Source organism: Cydia fagiglandana, chromosome 12, assembly GCF_963556715.1.
Source record: "Cydia fagiglandana chromosome 12, ilCydFagi1.1, whole genome shotgun sequence".
NCBI classification, from domain to species: Eukaryota; Metazoa; Arthropoda; class Insecta; order Lepidoptera; family Tortricidae; genus Cydia; species Cydia fagiglandana.
This window is the reverse complement of record NC_085943.1, coordinates 11,138,167-11,158,561: the sequence shown is the minus strand read 5'-3', so window position 1 is coordinate 11,158,561 and position 20,395 is coordinate 11,138,167. Positions and strand designations below refer to the sequence as shown.

At 37.8% G+C, this 20,395-nt stretch overlaps 2 protein-coding genes and 2 non-coding genes across 4 annotated transcripts; 1 reads left to right on the top strand and 3 right to left on the bottom strand.

Annotated features, from left to right (window-relative positions):
* Window positions 1–429: 429 nt before the first annotated feature.
* LOC134669347 (alpha-(1,3)-fucosyltransferase C-like) lies at window positions 430–1,828 on the bottom strand. The gene is made up of 2 exons (XM_063526861.1): window positions 1,050–1,828; window positions 430–727 (listed from the first exon to the last, which is right to left on the bottom strand). Exons 1-2 carry the CDS (start codon window positions 1,826–1,828, stop codon window positions 430–432), a joined length of 1,077 nt encoding a protein of 358 aa, XP_063382931.1.
* Window positions 1,829–13,224: 11,396 nt separating this feature from the next.
* Window positions 13,225–13,301, bottom strand: Trnam-cau (transfer RNA methionine (anticodon CAU)). The gene has a single exon. It is a non-coding gene; the product is annotated as a tRNA-Met (tRNA).
* A 1,308-nt stretch (window positions 13,302–14,609) lies between these two features.
* On the bottom strand, window positions 14,610–14,686 carry Trnad-guc (transfer RNA aspartic acid (anticodon GUC)). Its single transcript has one exon. It is a non-coding gene; the product is annotated as a tRNA-Asp (tRNA).
* Window positions 14,687–17,621: 2,935 nt separating this feature from the next.
* On the top strand, window positions 17,622–19,261 carry LOC134669584 (forkhead box protein L3). Its single transcript, XM_063527235.1, has one exon. It carries the CDS (start codon window positions 17,724–17,726, stop codon window positions 18,663–18,665), a length of 942 nt encoding a protein of 313 aa, XP_063383305.1. The 5' UTR covers window positions 17,622–17,723; the 3' UTR covers window positions 18,666–19,261.
* Window positions 19,262–20,395: the final 1,134 nt, after the last annotated feature.

Below are 20,395 nucleotides of genomic sequence, written 5' to 3'. Positions count from 1 at the left end.
TTCACGCTCCGCGTCGTTGCAGTCAATGTCCTTATTCTTGAATGTGCATTACATGTAGGTTACCAGGTAGGTATCAAATGATATCAGTAACACTTAAATGCACGCGCTTGCTCGTTTTAGCGAAGCCACTAAAGTGAGAATGCAACGCCTTGATATTAATATTGAATTGATATTATATTGTTATTGAATTCTCATTTCTGAATGGCCCAGTTGTAAACTATCGAGAACTCATATAACGCCCTAATAGCTTGGATCTGATGGGGTTTCCTTGAGCCCGTTATTGTTGTTACACTTGAATAAGAGAGGGATTAATACGGATTTAGCAACAAAACTTTAATCGAAATAAAATAATTAAACAAAAATAGTTAAAGTATTATTCTAAAAGTTTTGGAATACCTGGGGTACTGTTAAAGATTGGGAATTGTGAAGTTAAGTATCATTTTTTTCTATATCCGAGTTATCTATAGGAAGACATAGATGCATACGGTTAGGAGAGTTCCACCATACCCTGAACTTTTTCTTAGCAGGAGCATACTTGGCTCTGTCGCCGTTCAACGCCGCGCACAGGTCGCACAGAGATGAGTGATCTTCTTCTATTGAGTAATCGTTCCTCCATTTGAAGTAACTTTCGTATGCCTCCTGGCTCTTCGTTGCCTTGTAAATGGCTTGTGCTAGGTTGTAGGGATGCGTTTCGCGCGCATTGATGTAGGAGCCCGGAGGAAGGAACCTGTGGATGATGAGATTATTTTGAAAATATATGTATTGTAATGATATCGACCTGTTTTATAGTAGGTGCCTCTTTACATACGTACGGGAGGTACAGTGAAATCTGATCTGAATCTGTTATAATCTATCATTTATAAAATTCTGTTAATACTCTTGCTTAACCGAATACAAAGATTATTAGGTATACTGAGTTTTTATAATACTGACTGGCCATGACGTGTGGATAAACTTTAGGTAGATCGTTCTACTTCTAAGAATATATAGAAGTATAACTTTTCTGCATGTATAGAGTAAGATAGTATTTTAAACATTTAGGAATCTACCTGACATAATTGGCCCCACCGTAGACGACAGGCACCGCATAGTTTCTGTAACCTTCCATGACCCTCCTTGTCACGTAGTCTTTGACTATCGAGTTTTCAAACACCACCATAAACTGATAATTTTGCGGCAAAATATCGCTATCTTTAAAATGCCTGTACTTGTATAGTTTAAGTTCGAAGTGATACAGATGTTTTTCCAACCTCAGCAGATAGTCAAAGCCCGCACAACAGTCATCCAGAATCCACACAACTGCTCTCGTTTTACTTTGCAGCTTGGATTTTATGTCAGATCTGAGCGGAGCGGAGTTCATTGTCCAAACCACCTCCGTAGAGGGTGCCACGATATCGCCGGTGAGGTTCCGCACTACGAAGGGCCTCCATAATACATCGGAATCGAAACGGTACGTGAACGTCCAGTTGAAGTAATCATCGTTATACAACTCGCACGCCGGGAACGTGTAGGACGATTCGTTCGACATGTACACGAAGATCTGATGCGGGCTCCGCTCTCTAGGTCTGTTCTCGGACGTCAGAATGTTCTCACCGAAGACGATCGCGTCAAACGCACTGAGGTTCAACAAGTCTTTATTTGTGGTGAAAAAACAATTCTTCACTGGACAATTAAACTTCTGAAAGCTGTCGGTCACGTTTGAAGTAAGATACTTATGGTCCCAGGAGAGGATGTATTTCGTGTTTGGATCGGGTATGAATTTAAAAGTGCTAAACCTGGAGAGTAAGGAGCGCGTCTTGTTAGTGAAGTCGAGGATCCCTTCGAGCATCCACACGCGAAGGGCGGCACATAGCGAAATTAAGAAAAGCGTATAAAACATATTTTTTATTGAGCATAGCCGCCAACAAGAAACCCGGGAAAGCATGCCGGTACAACATTGATGTGGAATTCTGGAATATTTCCAAGAAGAAAACGAGAATAACGTATAGGTAACCCTGCTTTGGGATAAGAAAGTGACAATCAAGTGACACGTTGACATTACAGCATCTAATGTTTTACTTTATGAACGTCATAAAAAGTCTTCGAACCACAAACAAAAATACTTATAGGTATAAAGTTATTACCGTCAGACAACATTTAGCTAAATTGTGATACAGCAGACGATACAATCAAACTTACAAATCCAGCACACGGCAAGGGAGAACGTGTATTAATCCATATAAAAAATAGAATAAAAACTTGTTGGTATATTTTATTGCACCATAAATATTACAGAAGACTAAAATCTGTGACACTAAGACGACTGACACGTAAACAAATTGTATGAATGAAGATGACTTGACTGGGAAGTGAATTACGCATACTTAAAGGTACTTATACCTAATATTTAATTAAAGGTATCTCTTGAATATCCTGCTAATAAATTACCTATTTCTATTGATAATAATCCACTTACTTACACTTCAAAATGTTTATTTCCAAACCGGATGTGAAATCATAGGAAAATCCTCAAATATCTCATTGTATGCGTGGGAGACCTACAATTCGTGATGACCACCATTCAAAAAGCCATTGTGCCTCTTAGGTGGCAACGCCATCACTTACCACTGATAAAGAGACAAATTTAGACAACCTGACAAAGGCTTAATACCCCACTAATCTCAGATTAAGATCGATTTTGGACCAGAACAAGATAAACACTTCACACACAAATACTCAACCTTTCAAGAACAGTTAGATTGTTACAAAAACTACCGGCCACTGGTCGTACTCGCGACTTTTGTTGAGATACAGTTATTGTTGACAAAATAATCTTTTGTCGTGTAAAATCAGCAAAAACGTGACAATGGTGGTGTAATTGAATTAAGAGCACTCGGAGGCGTCACGATGACCGTTCTTGGAATGCCGGACTCACCTAGTTGTTTGCTACACAGGAGCTGACGCAGCTGCGGTGGTGTCGACTTCCTTGCCAAGTAATGAAGCAATACATATGGACTTTTATCCAGGTGTCTATTATAGGACAGCAACACGGAAATGAGGTAAATTTACGAATATAGATTTATACATATAGAAAATTACTTTGCGCGTACCGCTCGGCTACCTTAGCTTAGGCACTACATGAAGAAAAGTGAACTTCCGTCTAGCAATTTCATATAGACATTTATTTATATACGTAGGTGGCAGGTGCACATATTATATTTATTTATATACAATGTTGTAAAGGAACTGAACCTATGAGGCGAGATTTGTGTGCAAAGGGTAAGACGTTATGAAATTAGTAGCAAGGGACCTATAAGATTTAAAAATATTACACCAGCTTACTAGCATGACATCAATATATCTCGCTCGCATTTACAATTGGTTAACCTGTCGATGGCCTAGTAAGAATTTTGTTGTTAGTACCGATTTTTTACATATAAATACGCTCCTCCATCACTCGCCGGAATCACAGCTGAAAAACTAACCGCGACCTCGCGCGCTCAATAATGCCAAATAACATTATCGGCCCAGGTAGCACCGGCGGTGAAATATTTGCCAAATATATAAAACTGCTCGCTCAATGCGCGTAAAGCTGTGGTTAATTACGTGCTTTATTTAAACCAGGACAATGTAATCTACGTTATAATTTGTACATGTGAAATCAACGCTACCGCATATCTAAGTGCTAAAAATCACGTAAAAATATAGTACCTAGAGCTAACTAATGTCCGATGAACTTTTTGGCTTTGGATGGTGGAGTGAGAAAAGTTCACGTGATATTATCTCTCTCAACTATATTGTGTATTATCTAACTCGTAAATTATGAGGTTTCCTTTTTATCCATCTCTAAACGAAGTCACGAGTCAATCACGGGTATATAGCGAAAAATAAGGTGGTTAATATTATTTTTGTCTTTTTTACCCAGCGTTTTATAAATGTTTCTGGAGCAAAACATCTAGTTTATAGAAGGCCAACCAAAATAGTCACAAACCGATGTAGGTATTTAAAATAAAAGTGATATAAAAGGAAGAATCATTTTCAATTTGGTATAGCAAATTTTAAATGCGGACAAATGTCTCGGACATCCGGCACATGCATCTCATATAATTTCAACAACTTTAAAGGTGTTCATATTTCTGTCTTTTTTACCCAGCGTTTTATGTTTCTGAAAAACATCTAGTTTATCCGCTTGAGAAGGCCGGCCAAACCTAGTCAAATAAATATTTAAAATAAAAGGAAGAATTATTATCAATTTCTCAATTTATGGTAGTACCTATAGCAAATTTTAAATGTCGACAATTAAAGTTTTGCGGACAAATATCTCGGACATCCGGCACATTCATCTCATATAATTTCAACAACTTTTTATTCAAAAACCCCATGTTCCCAAGGGTTAATCCATAAGCTGTTAAAATATTTATGCACTATTTACGTATTGACAAAACAAAATGGAGGACAATGGCTCCATTGTACTTACTCCGATTGTTGGTGTAAGTCGTGATCAGTCTATTGACCACTCGAGTACATCCTATTGGGGTGAGAAGGGCCTTTTGTTAATTTTTCAATCGAATATTTTGTTTTAAATTTAATTCTATGTTGGTTTGGTACCTACCTATGTTATTGCTACATTACTTATTTATAGTAGATACTTATATTTTATAGTAGGTAAACAAAGTTTTTTCAATAATATTAAATTATACATACGTAGACGAAGACCAGTCTACAGCGATTGATTTTGAGGAGTAAAAAGTAATGCTTACTGGAACTGGAATATATTTTTTGTCCCTTAGTTAGATATATCTTATATCATATGTACTTACCTATAGGTACGTATGTATATCAACAATGAGGTAGTGCAATTGTTCCAACATTCTGAGTATCTAGGTACTATCAAATTCAATTCTTCAGTCAGTAGCATAGTTAAACTCTGCGTAGAAAAGATAACCTCCCCGGTTTTTCATTTTCATTTTCATAGATTTTTTTATGCAAAGATGCTAAGCTAATAAGTACCTATCGCTGACCTTACATAGCTGTCTTCCCACTGTCTTCCAAAGTCTCCAAATGAGATACATAGCCTAATAGGTATAATATAGTTACCTACCCGCCATCGCCACTGTTGCGAAAGCCACATATGAAGACAATCGAATTGTCATCGGAAGGGAGTCGTCGTGTAAGTGCAGTACAGTCGAGTCGTCAAGTGTCGAGTGGCCACATGGAGAGTAATCCACTTACGGTTAATCTGTATTGTGCCGAAGTGCGCCCGGCCGTGTCTAATTCAATCACAACTGTTGTGGGATTGTTGGTTTTTTCATGTGCACTGCGGTGATTTTTTTAGGGCATTATTGTAATTTATTTGCATTAAGCATGTAAGTAGAATTGTTCTATTTGAAAGCTATGTAGTGAATACATTAAAAAACGAAGATTTATTTTAACTTATTTTTATGACAGTTGATAACAAAATATTAAGGTATGTTTACTAACATAACACTTTAGCCACAGAATAAATAATAGTACTAGGTACAGAAGACTCACTCTCTAACAAAGAGCGTCTGTCACGATCAGCACAGATATGGCCGCCAGGTGGCGACAGCGCCACGCGCGGCTTATGGCAAACCCCAAAATTGGGGTCGAACGGATGTACTTTTAGCTACCTGTAGCAAAACGACGAAATCGCGGAGTGAGCCACGCCTGCTTTAGCTACGTATATCATTATTTTTTGTATGCCTACTCTATTCTTCTTGGTATAATCTAACCATCTAAGCCATCTAAGGAATGGCCAGTTGACTAAGGTAGGATAAATAGGTAGGTTCTACCTATCACCTCCCTCTACCCTCAGAGGCGACACCGCATTGCCTTTATTTTAAAAGACCTTATTGTTTTTAAGGCATTACTGGATCGAAGGTAGTCAACTTAGTCAACTCAATTAAGAATTTAAACTGTTACAAGCCTAACAATCTTTATCTTAACAGCAATCAAAGCAAAACTGACACTGCAAAAAATCACATCTCACCCAATCAGAGCTTACAAATACCTATCTCCCATCTCCAGATTAGATCACGCAACGAAAAGAAACATTTATTGTGTATACACAAACGTAGGTGGTAATCCGAGGATCTGACGATTACTTATTCAAAATATTAACTCACTGGGAAAGGGGACCCGTCGAAAAAACGCTTAATAATATTATTGGGTTCTAATTTCTCTTGTGAGTGTAATCGCGGGCATATAAAAGTGTCACCGGGCCTGAATGGAGGTGCCAATTTGTATAGAGTTACCTCTTGAATGGGACGAGGCGCTTTAGGTGTGAAATTACACAATGCCTTGAGGTTACGCAAAAAATACTTACCTAATAAGTCCCTAAAATAATTTATAAACCGAGGCAATGCATTGATATCATTTTAGTAAAGATACAATTGGATTCTCGAAGTTTGGATTAAGTGGGCATATTCTGTTTGAAGTAGGGTCCACTTTGAATACGATATTACTATTACGGGCAATAAAAATATTGATTTTAACATCAATAACACTCAAGTAGCATATAAAAAATTAATAAGCTTAAAAATTAAATATGAATGATTATTATATTTAGTTTAGGTATTTACTAAACGACATTATGCGTTATGAGATCTCGGATTCGTACGCTAAGCGGTAGTTTCCAGAACTAGAAAAGCTCCCTGAGGTGTACTAAACTTCCTTTAAGTTTTTACTTATATTCCAATACTTGGGCTAGGCCTATACCTCTATTTTATCGAGTATTTAGTACCTACAGCTACACATAATACATTTAAGTTAAATGCAATTATTTATTTTTCAAGGATCGTATCTGTTAGGTGGCACTAAACATAATATCTTCCAATTGCCCTTCACTAAATAGGCAAGGTATTCGTCTAAGTAATATTTTAATTTTAACTAATTTTAAGCACACATTCTCTTACGCAAATTCAATATAATATCTGATTATATTGAATTTGCCTTCAACTGCCGGAAAATAGGTATAAAGCTTTCAGCCAGCCAACTCAGATTTCTGGCAAACCTTCTGGGATACCTAGGTCATCCTTAATTACGTACATTTCGCTCTCGATTCTCTCGAGCCATCTTCGCTAGGTGGTGTACCTATGTAGTACGTGTAGTACCTACTCTACTTGTGTAGACCCCAGTATAGACTTTGTGCGGCACAGACGGGGCCCCCCACCCCAGTAATTAGCCCCCTACCAGGGGATTCCCTGAAAACACGGAGCTACACGATAACAACAACTTTTTGCACGTACCCGTACCTATTTACATGTAAAAGGAGGTTTTATTTTTTGTTGATTCTTGTGTTTATGTTTATAACGTCAAAATGAGTAAGATGTGAGGTAAGATGTATGTGTCGGTGATATGAGATCCTACTTAGGTATTTAGTTTAGTAGGTAGTTCTTTGGAATTTTGGTATAAATAATAAATAATTTTAACCTCGCCTGGTTAGCTCGTTCTGCTATTGACTGCAAAAATATATCGTTATGTATCGCAAATGAATATTCTAAAATCTTCATACATTTCAGACACAGACAACACCGAAACGATAAGAGAAATCAAGATATGAATCACACAATTGATCAGATTATATTTACGTCCATGCTTCCGCTTCCGTTCCGGTGCAATATGCAGTAAGTCGGTAAGTAAGGTGTATTACCTATTACTTACTAAGAAACATAAATTCTTGTTCTTCTAATCCCAATATTTATTGTGATTAAAAAGAGCTAAGTTAAGTATCGGCCCTATTCGAACTTTAAGATACGTCAGCTAATAGATCTTGAAACGATATGGATTAGATATGTCAGTGTCAAACAAGTGTCAAAATTGACGTTTCTTCAAACAAATACGTCACTTTTGACACTTGTTTGACACTGACATATCTAATCCATATCGTTTCAATATCTAGTATTTGACGTATCTCATTGTTCGAATACAGCTGTATGTCGGTAACTTGTGCAGTAGGTTCAGCCAGCAGAGTTTTTTTTTAAATCGTAGCGCTCTTTTAGATCATAATACGGTTGCCAAAAATATGATTAGTAATCTTGTGGACGTTCTCAAGTAAGTTCTTGAATTCGAAACTTGATTTCGTGACCCTCACTCTATAGAAAAAAAATCACGAACATAGGTCTAAAACGCACCTTCAAAATCTGCATCGTTTTTGCACAAAAGCTAAAAATATGAAAATGGCTTCTAAAAATGCGCAATTTGATTTTCGGTCGAACTCACCGATTACTTTTTTGTTGCCTAATGTTTATTAGAACCTGAACCCATGGAGTCTTAAATGATATTTGTTTGGGAATGGAAAAGCAATCTCATGAAATGAAAAGTCGTGGTAAGAAACAAGCCAAACCACTGACATAAAATAGGGGTAGGTAATCAGTAATAAGTAATAATAAAACACAATCAATCAGATAATCATGTAAGCATTTTGTTTCATATTTCAAACAAGTACAATTGAATACCCGCAGAAGCCAGACTTGATTAAACACAGTGCAATCCCAAATTATGCCGTCTCCCGAACAAATCGACTGAGCACGAGGGTCGCCAAGGGATTATCTTCAAATAAGCGTATTACTGCTCCTAGCCCATACTTAACACACGTGCTGCAACTACTATTGAAAATTCATTCCATTATACACCTTATCATTTTCAGAACAAGGTATAGAATAACATAAACCTGCAAATGTATTTATGACTTTTATGCTAAGCGCGTCAGTCCTCTAGCCCCGTGCTTTGTGATCCAAATAACTACGGCTTCGCCCTATGCGCCACATGCTATAAAAATACACTACCTACTATATCGCTTACTGCAACTACCCCCAACAGTTTGGCAGTTGTCTGTGGCTCGACTAGATGTGAGCAAAATATCGTAATACAAACTCCTTGTTGGGAAGCCCTCTGAGACCAGACGGGCATTATTTGCGGATTTAACGACGAACTAAGGTTTCGTAATGCTTTTCATATTTCGGTTTAGATTTTGACTTTCGATTGAGAATATTAACTTTTGAAGATTTTGCTGTTTTATTGAACTTTGTTTGTTACATTATAAATGTCTACAAGTACTTATTCCATCCTGAGTTAGTTCCATCATGGGCACGTGTTCGTGCCCCAATGTTGGCTCCACTCCGGGAAAGGTCTGCTCCTAACCCCATTTTGATTCCACGATAAACGTTACAGACATTATCAAATATATCTTCAACTATATATCAGAATCAATGCCTTCCCAAAAATAGTAACACATTCAAAACCACCTATCCCGTCTTACCTAAACGACAATCCTTCCCCAAAACACGTGTAAAACACCCCACGTAGGGAGGAATCCCGATCGATACGCCGAGTTGTTTCGGTAGACATAAACAAATTGCCTACAACTGAAACTCAGCCATCGGGCGGGGGCGATTACCATAAAATTATCGCGAGAAAAACGCGCTTTTACACGCTGCGGGGGTTATTCTGTATATCAGTGAACTGTAAGAGAGTAAAGATAAAATAGACGCTTGAATAAAACAAAGTGTTATGATGATTAATTTTTAAACAAAAACTCTGAAACAATAGAATATCTTTATGATGACCCAATTAAGTACTTTAAGTAGTTTAGGTACCGCAAATTGGGTTAAGGTGCAGGGGGCCAATTTAGACAGCGGGATAATTTAAACTACTTACTTAATCGAAATAGCTTCCATGTTTTACATTATTAACTATTTTTTTTTTTAAAGTGCCATATATTTCCAGATAGCGAAAAAGATGAGTTGTGTGTGACCGCTGTGTGACTCTAAATATAAATCATGGAAAATATTTCCATTAGTTTAAATTATCCCGCAGTAAAATTGCCCCCCTGCACCTTACACTAAATTGACGAAATAATTTTGTCAGAGATTATACTGTAATTGCTCAGTCGACCCCTTCACAACGAGTGCTGAAAAGGCTTGAAACAAAATATGGCGGTGGTAGTGGCTCCTTTGTGACGTCAATATACCTATAGTAAGTCTTTTACACGCAGTTTCTCACAAAAATTCCGGGAAGTTCGGTTCTAATTCAATATTTTTGGCGCAAGATCGATTCTCTGCAATTTATTCATCACCTGACGATTCATGGAGAAGTTTAGAACGATTTGTTATTGCCGGGAAATCTGCGAAAAAGTGCGATATAACACGAATAGGTAAGTTAGTGTTTAGTTTATACAGCAGCTGCCCGAAAAATCTGTCGTCCCCGTATCGTCGCGCTGTAAACGGATCTCAATACCTCCTTTGTGACGTCTAAATATTTTGCGCGCAGTTTCTTCCACAAACTCCGTGGAGTTCGGCTCTAATTCAATATTCAGAGGCGCACGTTCGATTCTCCGCAGAGTTTATTTAGCACCTAACGTTTCATGGAGAAGTTTAGAGCAAATTGTTATTGACGGGGAATCTTCGGGAATGGGCGATGTAGCATAGATATTTGGTTGATACTTGGTTTTTGTGCTTAGGTAAGTCAATTCAATAATGAATATACTTAAAAAAAATTAATTCGCCAAAGATTCGCAACTTGGATTCTATAAAATATTCGGACTCAGAGCTTGAAATTTGTAATTACTTAAATCCACGTATATGGAAGTTCTAAATAGCTCCAGTTTACTGTATCAATTTAATAGCGAATATAATTTCAAAGCAACTATTTTTATTAGGTTAATAAAAACAATAAAAAAAATCCTAAGTTTAACTTTATCACATCGATAGTAGGGTAACGACCTACATAAGTATATCCTATACTTTAATATTTTTGATTGAAATAGGCAATCTCCATTAATATGAATTAACAAACTACATAATATTCTAAACTAATTCAATTAGTTTGCTGCACATTGCAATTACGCACTTTACAATTCAATAAAAAGCTACGCCCATACACATAAAAACATTTCTACCACTCAAAAATACCGTTCCATAAACAAAGCAAACATAAAATAAACTGTACATTCAGGGACACAAATGAATTTATTTCAGTTAGTACAATCGTGGACAAAGGACCTCGAGCGATGGGCGGGACGCCCCGCCCCGTCTTAGCGGCAATTACTACAGTGTTGCCAGGTAGAAATAAATCAATCTACATATTTTACACCCCGGGAAATATGGGACAAATCTCGACAACTTTGTGTCAAATAAATAAAGGCGGTATTCGGGTGGCGGATGTATAAAGGGAAAATCGGGATTTAAATTTTGTGAAGTCATTGCTTGTTTTTATTTGACAGAGTATAAAGCGTAGGATCGATTTAAGGACTTCAAAGTGATGTAGAAAAATTGTTAATGTATTTTTAACGAAGATTAAACCATCTTTCCCACTGAATATATACTTTTAATACCGAGTGAAACACAAAAAATTTCACCACACCAACGCAGTCAGTTCAAGCAACACTTTTCCCTTGAATAATTTGTGGTTATCAAAATACATAATACAATTTGACACATAATAATTATGAAGTTAGGTTGTCTGTGACTTTGAGCGTTATATATTCTACAGTACCTATATTTTTTTGTCCACAGTCTTCTGACAGTCTACCAAATTTTCCAGATATTTTTTTTTTTAGCCTATTAGTGTGTCCCACTGCTGGGCAAAGGCCTCCCCTCTTTCCCGCCACTTGTCTCTGTCTAATGCACACTCCCGCCACTCCACACAGAATGTATCTAGGTTGTCCCGCCATCTCCGTTTGGGTCTTCCTCTGCCCCGAGATCCATCCTGTGGGATCCAGTCCGTGGATACTTTTAGCCCAGCGTTCTGGGTGCATTCGGCAGATGTGCCCTGCCCAGTCCCATTTCAGCTTTGCGGCCTTCATACCCACATCCACAATGCCATATTTTATTATTTTTAATTATATAAACCAAATTATACCTTATTACATTCTCTTTTTACAATACCTAACATTTTTCTGATTCTGTTCAGATTGAGATAGTTCTGAGGTGTTTTAACGTTGGTCAATTTGACTTTTTGACGATACCCAAATAGCGGAAGCAGTTATAAAGTTGAGCCAAAAATTTTTTATTAAGCTATGAGCTTCATCACATATGTTCCTTGAGTAATTCTAAGCATTTCAAGCCTGGGAGGCAATAAGAAATGTGTGTCTACTCGGATTTGTAATGGATTCAAACTTTCAACCCCTTTTTAACCCTGTTAGGGGATGAATTTTACAAAACGCTGAAATTACTTTTCCTGTCTTTTAATAATATCCCCAAATACAAAGATTCAAGTCCCGCGTTCGAAATTTTTTTTGATATCCATACAAACTTTCAACTCCTTTTTCACCACCTTAGGGGATGAATTTTCAAAAACGCTGAAATTAGTTTTCTTGTATTTTAATAATATATCGTTTTACGAAGTTTCAAATTCCTAGCTTAAAATAAAACTTGAACCCCATACAAACTTTCATCCCCTTTTTAACCCCCTTAGGGGTTGAATTTCTCAAAATCGCTTCTTATCTCTTGTACACTTTATAAATGTAATCTAGTGTGCAAATTTCAACTTTCTATCTTTTGTAGTTTCGGCTCCGCGTAGCAAAAATCTCCAACCAAATTTTTCACCTTTTTACGTTTTTCTTGTAAAATTACTATGAAATTGAAAAAACAAATATCAGCAATGAATTCTACGTCTTTGGTTTATACGAAAATGATACCAAACTTGCCCTAGTACCCACCAGGATCAGAGTAGATTTTTTTTAAAGATGACGGATGGCGGCCGTCTTTTTACCCCACCCTCCCCCCCACTTCAGGCTAGAAATGCTTAGAATTACTCAAATATCAGATGTGATGAAGCTCATAGCTTAATAAAAAATTTTTGGGTCATGTATGGCAGCGTTACATAACTGACTCCAGTAAAATGCCTTCCAGTGCTTGGAGTAGAAAGTTTTCGTGACTAACTCAAGTAGAAAAGAGTGTCAGAAAGTACGTTTTTGGTAAGATGACATTCTTAACTTATAGATTATGTTATGAGATTTATGAGAATATAAATTATGGCATTGTAGTACGAAGTGAGTGAAGATTATCAAAACACACTGGAAAAAATATAAGGTATGATTGTAAATATTCGGTGAAGACTCAAAAAAGCCCATGCACTGTAATATGATTGTATTTTTATTATAAATTACAATTACTATACAGATTTTTACGGATGTTGTTTGCATGCCAATTTAAAATGTATCTAGATATTTTCTTAAAGACTTTCTGAAACATCTATAAAAAAAACACAAAGAAAAGAAATTATCGCTTGGAGCGAGGATTCGAACCTGCGACCTTCCGACGCATGGAGCCGGAAGCTCTGACCAACTGAGCTATCCAAGCTCTGCCCCAATTGTTGAATCCTTCAATCACTTCCCTCTTGTTACATAAAACTACCTACAATACGATGGATTTTTATCATTTGTTGTAATTTAAAGGTCGCGTCACGTCAAGTCATAAACAATATTTTAACCATGAATGATAAGTTAACATAAAATATATCAGATTTGGCCTCAAAAAGTGTACCCGTACCATGAGCGCCTGACAATGTCAAAACTAACATATGCTATCGTCTATATCAGCGGTCGGCAACCAGCGGCCCGCGAGTCTCCCTGGCTATTTTGTATGTGATATTAACAAATGTGACGTCCCACGTGTAAAGGTACCTTATGGCGGTTGGCGCATACGCTATTATTAACGTCACTCCAATATTATTACGGCGCTTTGTGACGTAAGCGCCAGCCGCCATAAGGTACCTTTTTTCGTGGAACGTCACAAATGACAATGTCTGATTAAGTCATAAATTATTAACAAAGTGCGGCCCGCGTCCACTTCGTGAACTGCTATGTGGTCCTTGGCTGCTAAAAGGTTGCCGACCGCTGGTCTACATAATTTACTCTCTATACATCTCCTTCGCACTAATATGCGAGTACGAGCGAGACGCATAGAAAGTAAGTTACGTTCTCGATAACCCATAATCCCATAAACCAAATTTGTCAGTAAATAAGAACAAAGAAAACTATACCTGCTCATGCCTCTCGTTTCAGTGCTAGTACCTACTAGCGTAAGAAAAAAACGTACAGGTCTGTTTGTTTGAAATTAAATAAAATTGTATACAGCGTGTTTTTTTTTATTTCCGTTAATTTCAAGGGTGCATTCCTGAGCTTAAATCAAGTAACTTTCACAAAGACACCGATGTTCTAATTAAGTCCATTTCGGAGATAACCAATAATTTATTTTTTTCCTATAAGGCCTTACTTGCCTTAGGGCCGGTTTACATATTGATTAGTATTTAGAATGAATTCATACATTTGCTACTAAACTTCAGTACAATCTCGGTCGATTGATGTATGAAATGACATTGATATGTCACAGATTTCAATTGTTTGGTTGAGTTAACTGTAATGCCCGTGTTACAACAACGCTATATGCAACATTTAATTACTTTTTAAACAAAAAAAAATCCAAAAAAGAAAACAATTTTTTTTTTTAATTAACTATGCCATTTAGTTCTCTTAAACGTACTTAACCATACCCCGAAGTTAACGGAATTCAATAAAAACACGGTGTATAAGTAGGTACCTATCCATATAAAGTGATAGAAAAAAATGTTATTTTGCCCCTATTATTCCAGGGATGAAAAAAATAACTCGCTTCGTGCAAGGATTCGAACCTGCGACCTCCCGGCGTGACAGGCCAGGCGCTCATACCAACTGAGCTAACGAAGCCTTGCCGAAGCTAAGGAATATTTCCATCACTATAGTTCGTTTTTTTTAGCATTAGAAAGAACTTGAAAGAAGGTAAGCGATCTTGGCATATCTTTTAATTAAAAAACGCTTTTTAAAAATCAATAACTATTACTTATGAAAGCAGACGAATATAAATGATCGTATTAGATTCATAATTGTTACATATTTGCCGTAACTTATTTTTAAAATGTGTTTTTAAATTAAAAGACACATCAAGATTGTTTACCTAATTTCTAATACTAAAAAAACGAAGTATAGCCTAGGAAATGGGGATCTAAAAAAATGTACAATCCTAATTTTGTGAATACTATTTCTTCAATCTTCTTAGATAAAAGTGTAGTGGCATGAAGTTGAGCTGAATTATATTATATTATGTGAGTAGGTAATTTTAAACTATCTAGAGTCTGACTAGTCAAAAATTGTTGACAGATATTTCGTTGTTGTATCACCAATTGTCTATGATTTAAAAAAAGCTAAAAGTCAGTTGTCAATTTATGTAATTCATTCAAATTTTATAAAGTTAATAGGCCAAGCAATAAGTCGCTAAGACGCAAAGTTTCCAAGATATCAATGAAAAACCGAAAAATTCGACTTTCTTACCCCCCTCTACCCCCCAGCACCGGGGCTACAGCCGGGGACTTTTGATATGTTCACCTCCTAACTAGTCCAAACAAAGTTACGGAGTCAAAAATTCTGTTCCTAGCATTTCCCTCTACAACGTTTTTTGAGCATTCATTTCCTGACCTATAATATATGTAAAATACTTCTTTTATAGGAGACACTAAATAGTAAATAGGTACTATTTTCATTCCCTATATTGCAGTATCTGTATCTTTAGGTACCTACTTAAGTAAAAGTAAACAAATAATTTGTACATTCTCAGATAGTTAAAACAATTGAGTAACCAACCAAATGCAAAACCACCTGGATCTGTCACTGAACGACCTGACCTACATTATTTGGTCATGTTATGTTTTTATCTACCCTCAATTGCCTTAAGGAGCCATTTGAGGGTAGATTTTGTTTACTCTTTTTTAAATGCCTAAAGATACAGACTTGTAGATAAGACACTAAAGGCGCGATTCGGGAAATGAATTAGAGATTCACTAGATATGAAATAGTAAAGATATGTGACGTTCCACGGCAAAAGGTACCATTGCCCTGGCTAAATATTGGAGCGGCGTTAATAATAGCGTAAGCGCCAGCCGCCATAAGGTACCTTTTTCCGTGGAACGTCACATATCTTTACTATTTCATATCAAGTGAATCTCTAATTCATTTCCCGAATCGCGCCGTCATGCATTACTTGGATAGAGCGTAAAAAACTCCCTACAAGAACGCCAATAAAATAAATCTCTGTTCGTGTAGCATCATTGCTACGAATAGGTAAATATTTCCTGTCATTTCGTTTACACGAAACACTGCTCGGATACAAAGCAAAAGCAAGACAGTAAACAAAATGGCGTATTTAAATGGGCGGCAACTGCATTGTTGTTCTACGTTCCATCGATCATCGATATCGCTGTTGTTGTCTCGCTTGCACCCGCTCAAACTCTATAGCCGCAACCTCTTTATTTTCATTTGTCATTCGGAACGAGTATAATGCAGTAAGACTTACCCCAACTCACTGAAATTTGAATCTTAATACCATAACCTAAGGTTCAAATTAAATAGGAGCGGTTTGAAGTGAAATGGTATCGCGACTACCTTAACTATAGACATGTGAAACTGTTGCACGTTGCTCCGTCCCTATCTGGCTACAGAGGGGGAGAGGTGTTTTTGTAGCTGCGTCCCGCTCTGGCCCGCTTCCTGAGAAGTAATGTGTTGTTGTGTGTTGTGATATCTCTAAAATAACAGGGAAGCACTCGCTACGAAGTTGTCATTTGTAACGGTTTTGCAAAGTACCGTCAGCAAAAAACTAATGTAAAAAATAAGTTTTTCGTCGAGGTTTCTTTATAGATAAGCAGACATATTGTTTTAAAATTTAAGATGTATATAGATAGGTAGGTATTAAAACAGCCTTAGCGGGATTATACTGAGAATGTATAATAGATCAAAAATTAATCGCTCACAAACAAATAGGTATATAATATAGAAATATATTATTTTTAATAATTTGACATCGAATTATTTGTTCACCTAATGTTGGTTAGGTAGTTCCACCCTTCTTGTATAAAAAAAGCTTTAAGTAATATCAATCTCAGTTTAGTTTAGGATAAGAAGACTATTTATTATTTATTTTGTCGTCTGTACCTAACACTTTTATAAAAAACCCTAGTTACCTACACATTCAATTTATTATTTGATTTAGGTACCTGAGCGGCTACTGCGAAATCTGAAATTCGCAAATTGCGGGGATCTTTCTCTTTTACTCCAATGAAGTCGTAATTAGAGTGACAGAGAAAAATCCCCGCAATTTGCGAACTTCGATTTTTGCGGTTATAGCCCTGCCTGACTATTCCTAGCGCAATAAGAGCGTGTCAAATCATTTTGCGGCCTGTGTAACATAGGTAGATAGAAAATAAATATTGTTGCAGGCACGAGATACGAGAGAGATTAAAATTAGCATAATGAACATAATTATCGTAAATATAAGTATCATAAATATATTCAATCATCATCATCACGCAATCAAATACGTAGGTAACCGCCATAACTGTTAATTATATACATAGTTTTTTTTTAATTGTGAGGAAACAATTGAGACAATTGAATATTGTTTAATTTAATTTTTATATTTCACTAATATTTTATTTTAGTGGTACTAGAGACTTATTAAGGGTTAAGTGACAAGTTGTTAATGTGAAAATCAGGAGATTTATCTGCGAGCAGTACCTGTAGCCTCAAGGCAGGGCGCGCGTCGCAAGCCGCCGGAGTGGGGCGTCGCTAAACAAAAACACGTACACAGCCAGAGCGCGCCGCGATTGGCTGCGGGCGCGGCCGGCCCCCGGCCGGAGCACCCGTCGGGCGGAGCGCCTGCCCGGCTCACTCCGCCACGCGACCTCAGCCCGGCAACATGTGCAGCGGTGCCGAGGGAGGCCCCTGGCCGCTGAAAGACGCGCCGACCGTTACCGCCGCGGCTCTCGACCACTACCGACTCCAACTGTACAACTACGCCGTCGCCGAGCGACTCCGCCTTTACCCTCCGAGTGTCGCACCATGCTACGCACCATATGCTCCACGCTTGGCGCTCTCCATGTCCCTGCTTCAACACCGAGCGCTCCAACCTGAAGAACCGAAACCCCAGCACAGCTACATCGGCCTCATCGCCATGGCCATCCTCAGCTCCCCGGAACGCAAGCTCGTACTCTCCGACATCTATCAGCATATACTCGACAACTACCCCTACTTCCGCTCCCGCGGACCAGGCTGGCGGAACTCCATCCGACACAACCTATCCCTGAACGATTGCTTTGTTAAAGCTGGAAGATCCGCGAATGGAAAAGGACATTACTGGGCGATTCATCCGGCGAACGTAGAGGATTTTAGGAAAGGTGATTTTAGAAGACGAAAGGCGCAGAGGAAAGTAAGGAAGCACATGGGATTGGCAGTCGATGATGACGGGGAGGACTCACCATCGCCGCCGCCGCAGTCACCGCCGCCAACGACGCTAGCGCTGCCTTTTTGGGGAGCAGCGCGGTTGCCGGGCGGCGGCCAGCCGAGGAAGCGGCAGTTTGATGTCGCCTCGCTGTTAGCACCGGACGATGTGCCTGAAAAGCGCGCCCGGAGAGACAGTAATAGTGAAGAAGAAGCGGAGGAGGATATTGATGTAGTGGCTAGTGATCAAGAGCCGAGTCCGGAGGGTGAAGAGCCGTGCGCGGCGCCGGCCGCGTACCCGCTGCTGGGCGGCTGGTGGCCGGCGCTGGACCCGGCGCTGCTGCAGCAGCTGCGGCGGCACGCGGCCTCGCCGCCGCGCGCGCCCAGCCCCGGCCACCCCCAGCGTCCGCCGGACACTTAAACAAATTCCACGTCTCTGTATATTTTGTGAATACTTAGTGAACTTTACGTGTTAGAAATCCCGACGGATAATAAATGTTGCCTAGTGAAATACTCATGTTGATGTTAAGCTGTCCTATCTCCTGTTCTATTCTGTAATTTCTATGCTCACTTCTTCGTGGGTCTTCACCATCTATGTCTATTCTAGTTGTGTTGTGATGATGTTCTGAACTATGTTTCGTGATCGCGCGTTGATATCTTATTCGCCGCGGTGCCTGGTGATCTATTATTCTTAATTTTACTATAAGTATGTATAATCTGTAAATTATTGTACATTATAATATTCATATATTTCCAATAATAATACCTATTTAGCGAAGTGTTCGTTCGTAGTATTATTCATTCTAATAATGAAGTCTGAAAACGACCAATCGGCTGTAGATTGATATTCTTAGAGCTATTTGTATATATTATATGATAAAATATGATAATGAAGGTCACATTGTTATGGACAATGTTGAACATGCTGTTATTTGTTTAGTAACAAGACATTAATGGATTTAAATTACAATATGATGAGTCTATACAAATCTCTGAATAAATAGAAAGTTTAACTTAGTGCCTCTTTTATTTCTCACTGTTTTTATACATATTATAATTATTAAAACACTAGTTATTTTAACTATTATTTATATACCTACCTACTTATATTATGAAAACAAAGTAAGTAATTAAGGTAGATAAGTGGTTCACGTGGGTAGGTTAGGCTGATGCTGTCACTTAAATAATCTACCGCAATATTTGGTTATATCTATTTATTTTTAGATAGTTTGATCTATTCTACAGTATTTATTAGGTACCTATTTAACCCTTAAATGCATGATTCTTTTAGGGACAGCCAAAGTGGCCAAATACCTATATCGCAAATCGCCTTTTACCATAGGTTTAAGGTGCCGCGAGCCGCCACCGAGATATATATGTATTTCGCCACTTTAACTGGCCGAGGTAAGTTCATGTAGGTACTTAAGTTACCTAAGTACCTATTTGATCCCTCCTAACAGGGAATAAAAAGCCCTTTTTCGGATTGGTGATGTGAAAAATCATTTTCTGGACATGGACATAATAATATATCCCAGACATATAATTTGTTTAATGTAGTATGACTAGCAAAGATGAGTCAGATAGCTTCTAATAAAGAATTATTTAGCGTTATTTTGTTAGACTATGGGCAAATTTGTACCAGGTTATGCGCCTGGTTATATAACGGTTATTAAGTGACACTTAGAATCTACAAAATTTAACCAAAAGTACTCCGTCCTTCGATCTGCCTTTAGTTTGTTGTAATTAACATACAAGACGTTAAAATTACTGGTCAAGCTCAAGACAATGTAGAAGATACATTAATAGGTTAAAATTGTTTTCGTCGGAGAGTTTTATTCTAGAATAATTTTCAAGATGTAATATTTGAGAATAAATCGAAAAAATTACTTACCTATCTATCTAATCAATATTTAGTCACCTTATAATTTCGACGGATGACTATAGCGAAAATGAGTACGAGTAGGTACAGTCAAGGAATTTAAATTCCGACCCATTTCGTACTTTGTCACAGTGACAACCGTATGAGGTCTCTAGCGGCTTTCATATTGATTGTCACTGTGACAAAGTACGAAATGGGTCGGAATTTAAATTCCTTGACTGTACATACTTACCTATAAAGTCTTGATTACTACGGATCCCTACAAATGATTG

Bases quoted from the DNA above. Each gene is read 5' to 3' on its own strand.
- LOC134669584 (XM_063527235.1), top strand. From the start codon at position 17,724: ATGTGCAGCGGTGCCGAGGGAGGCCCCTGGCCGCTGAAAGACGCGCCG.
- LOC134669347 (XM_063526861.1), bottom strand. From the start codon at position 1,828: ATGCTCGAAGGGATCCTCGACTTCACTAACAAGACGCGCTCCTTACTC. The intron at 728-1,049 runs GTAGATTCCTAA...CATCATCCACAG, and splicing joins GGTGGGGCCAATTATGTCAG to GTTCCTTCCTCCGGGCTCCT.